Source organism: Charadrius vociferus, unplaced genomic scaffold (assembly GCF_000708025.1).
Source record: "Charadrius vociferus isolate BGI_N301 unplaced genomic scaffold, ASM70802v2 scaffold581, whole genome shotgun sequence".
In the NCBI taxonomy this organism is placed as follows: domain Eukaryota; kingdom Metazoa; phylum Chordata; class Aves; order Charadriiformes; family Charadriidae; genus Charadrius; species Charadrius vociferus.
The window spans coordinates 595,232-599,301 of record NW_009647024.1 but is presented as its reverse complement, the minus strand read 5'-3'; the positions used below and the strand labels follow the sequence as shown (position 1 = coordinate 599,301).

Sequence of the window (4,070 nt, the reverse complement as noted above, 5' to 3'; positions counted from 1 at the left end):
GGGGGGTGGGGGGGCGGTGTCTCTGGGTCGCAGGTCTGACTGGAGGGACACGCAGGGCCTGATCACCCCATCTCCACAGATGTTAAACTAAGGAGAACTGCAGCAGGGGATGGCTCTTTTCACACTCGCTGGAGAGAGATGAACACTTTCAGAGAGCTGCACAGGTCTCAGAGGTGCTGCATCAGCCTCTGGAGATGCTAATTTCTCTGCACTGATTATAAAGTCTCTGTTGGATTACTTAGGGGTCTCAGGTATCTGCCTGAAGGTGGGAAGTATAAAGTTTCATATATATGTATGAAACAGACTGGCAACCGCATGCAATTCCACTAACGAGATCAAAAAAAAAAAAATCACTTGGCAGCAAGGAGTTTCAGCTAACACCCCAGGGAATCATCATGAATATCTACTGCACCTAACGTAAGAGATGGTGCCTCCAGAGTGGGGGCAAAACTGATAGTGGCATCTCCCACTTTCCTTGCAATCCTCATTGTCCATCTCTGGATAATGGCTTCAATGCAGTTTCTATTGATTCTATTGTAATGGCTCTAAAAAGTGACAATTTAAATTAAATGTGAGCCTGGATCAGTGATTTCCTTTTAATCTAATTAAGAAATGCGAGTACGATAAAATTATTCAAGTAGTTAAAATAATTATACGTCATGGAACAAATGTCAGTGATCAGCAGCCAGTATAGCTATAAGCAATAATATTTTCCATACCTATTTGCATATCTCAATGTATTTAGAGTGTTTTCACATGATGCCATCCCTGGAGAAATTGTAGCGATCTGGAGAAAATAAGCCACATGTTAATAAATCGCTTTGTACAGATGAAAGGGTAGATGAATTCAAATTAACTTTATTTTTTTTAATCTCCGGTTTCATATGAGATCATCTACAAAAATTGCCTACTATGTACACCTGTCCTTATACAATGACATCTCAAGGAGACAGATGTCAAGTCAAAGCTTCAATCTGATTTTTGTAACCATATCTGAAACATTAAGGTAGAATCTAAGGTAGAATCTAATAACCCATAGAAATTCAGTCAATTTCCCCCATCTCACTGTCTCGGTAACATAATACATAAATGCAAAACTCTAACTGAAAAAACAGACTCCTCAAAAAGGGAGGTAAGCAACTCAGTAGAAAGTAAGACTAAAATATCCTGCAAACAATTACCAGATTATCTTTTTTTTTTAACACATCTTTGTAGGCTGTTCTCCATTCAAGCAGACTGTATACTGATTTGAGAGATCTATTTTGGCCACAGTCCAAAACTGTACTTAATAATATTAAAGATAAGGATGTGTTTAAATATTTTCCTAAGTAAAGATATTTTTTTTTCTCAATTAGAAATCATCTGTAAACAATACTTGACAGTTAATTTATTCTCAGACATATCTGGAATCTATAGGTCTTTCCCAGTTAAATAAAATACCTTAAAGATCTCACCTTCTTTCCAGCACTCAGCAAAAACATTAACTATGACCAGGCAAAAGTGGCATTATTATTTGTCCCAGCTTCTCTCACTAATCTCATTTTTTTCATCTGTGCTCCTTTCAGGAGAGCCATAAAGGCATTACCCAGGACAAACACCTCTGTAATCCTACACACTATTATTTTTTGTGGCAGCACATCATCAGGTGATTGAAATTGATGAAGAGCAGATAACCCTGGTCTTCTCTTTCATCCTGCTGCTGACATTACTGTACAAAACCACAGGCAGTTATCCTGAGAAGAGTTTCTCCTACTGGGGGGAAAGGAAAAACATGTGGTGTGAGGGAGACAGAAAGTCTAAAGAGCCTCCTACCATACAGACTTAAGTTTAAACTTCTAATACCGGTACACATCAGTTACTAATGAAAACAACAAGCGTAGACTTAGAAAGATCATATGATTGCATGTGTCTTTAGAAAGTCTTCTGGGTGGTAATTAAATAAAACCTACAAGTTCCTAAAATCTTTCCAAACTCATTTAACATCATGTGTGCATCTCTTCCATCAGTTCAATGCTCAGAGCACACCACACGCACGGCAATTCCCGTTATCACCACGGGACCACTCCAACGTTTTGAAGCGTATAAGGTACAGCTGTTATAGGGAAGTGCCCCTGTAGGTGCCATCAGCCGTGTGGATACCCGGTTCAGGGCACAAGAACCTGCGCACAAGACTGTTGAACACAAACATCCGCTTCATCACATGTCCTCATGCCCCAGCAAGCCCAGTCCAGGCAGGACAGGACTCCAAGCTCATCCGTAATTGAAAACGAGGATGTAAAAAGCTGTGCTATTTAGGAACAGGAGTATCTTTTAAGTCCCGTAATTACCAATCTTCCTATTTCGGACATGTCTACATTGCTTATAAGCCATCACAGTGGGATCAAAGGCCCTTTTGGGACACTGAACTCTGCAGGTTCCTACACCCACCCCGGGGGGCTGAAGGGTCTGGTACTTCAGCTGTGACTGCAGCACATCAAGGACGCAGCGCTGGTTAAAAAATGAGACTATTCTATGTAGCTACCCTGCAAATTTCAAATGATGACACATTATCCTGCTACCCAACTCTTGAAAAGCAACTTTAAATGTTTTTTGAAACTATTTAAGGACAAGAACTTCAGTAAACTGCAATGACTAATAAAGTTTAAAACAACCTATTTATGCTGATCGTACGCCTCTGGATTTCTTTAAAATGAAGCAGACCCTAGTCATAACTGTCCACATTATGAAGTTATTTTCAAAATATTTTTCTGAAATTTGAAAAAAAAAAGAAGTTTCTAAATCATACCTTAACCTTATATACAGAAGAGAATGCTCCATCCCTAAAGGTCTAACTTTTAAAATTGCAACAGGAAGCCCATAAACAATAAAAGGAAATAAAATGAAGTGTAGAAATTATATTTCTACGACAGTTAAATAAATTTGGCTCAAATATCCCATTTACAGTATGTCAGAAAGCAAGTGGAAAAGGCCAGCAGGTATTTTATACCAGGACATTTCAAGAACCTCTTATAAAGTTAAAATCACAAGCTTTTACTACATCATTTTACACACATTCCATATTGAAAAGCACCACATATTTGCAAAATGTCTTCCTCTCTAACTGCACATTAGAACACTGGATCAAATCTTTGCCTTACTGAGGAATCCCTTTACAATAAATGCCTCTTCACCAACAATCAAAAACAGCATCATAGAGGTCTTACATGTTCAATAAATAATATTTTCCAATTGAATAATATTTCTATGTTGCATACTCATTAATTTATTTTGCCTGTAACAGGATAAAGTGTTTTGGAGGAAAGACTATCATGATCTACATATTACCTTGTGACAGTTACAACAGTTGTAACTACAAAGTTCTTTTATGCTCTAATTTACTTTGCATAAAGTAAACACTTCCAGAGTACATAGCAATGATCTGTGCAGCCAACTGTAGGAACATGAAAGGAAACTACTCATTATTAAACTATTTTTGCTATTTTTTTTAGAAGTTTGAAGCACCACAGTTAATTACATGGTTCTCCTGCAAAATAGCAGTAAGCACACCTGCAGGATAAGTACTCTTTTAATTTACTAAAATATTGTTCAACTTTAGCTATCAACCATAATGACTTTCCCTTTTCTTTCCCTATAAATTTCATCAGTAAAATTTTGCCAGTGTATGATATAAAGCCTACACACGAACGTGCTTAAAATCCAAGCGCACCCTGCCAAGGAGCCAACTGAAAAGCTGAATAAATTGTCTGGATAAAAGAGGCAAAGGAAGACCCAGAAGAGGGGTGAGGCTGCTGATCATTATTCACTATTCCCCCATTCGGCCGCTGGAGCGCAAATCTCCTCTTCTCTTTCCAGGGAACTGAAGACAACTGGAAGTAATTCCAGGCTAAGGTATCTCTGACACCTCCCTCAATTCAATACACACAGTTCAGAAACCTGTCAGATCTCTAGACAGGCAGCTTTATTCTGCATCCATCTAGTTATCGCAGCAACAAATGCTACAAATGCAAGAGCTCAATTCAAACAAACGTAAAGATGCACTGAAGTTTTCTTTTCTTTCACTACTTCCCTTT

At 38.3% G+C, this 4,070-nt stretch overlaps 1 protein-coding gene across 3 annotated transcripts in view; it reads right to left on the bottom strand.

Moving 5' to 3' along the window:
* KIF2A (kinesin heavy chain member 2A) overlaps positions 1–4,070 on the bottom strand; it is a 35,714-nt gene that overhangs the window by 10,072 nt on the left and 21,572 nt on the right. For all 3 annotated transcript variants that reach the window (XM_009895498.1, XM_009895500.1, XM_009895501.1), the window contains exon 15: positions 720–787. In XM_009895498.1, coding sequence (XP_009893800.1) covers positions 720–787 — 68 coding nt within the window. The remainder of the gene's footprint in view (positions 1–719; positions 788–4,070) is intronic.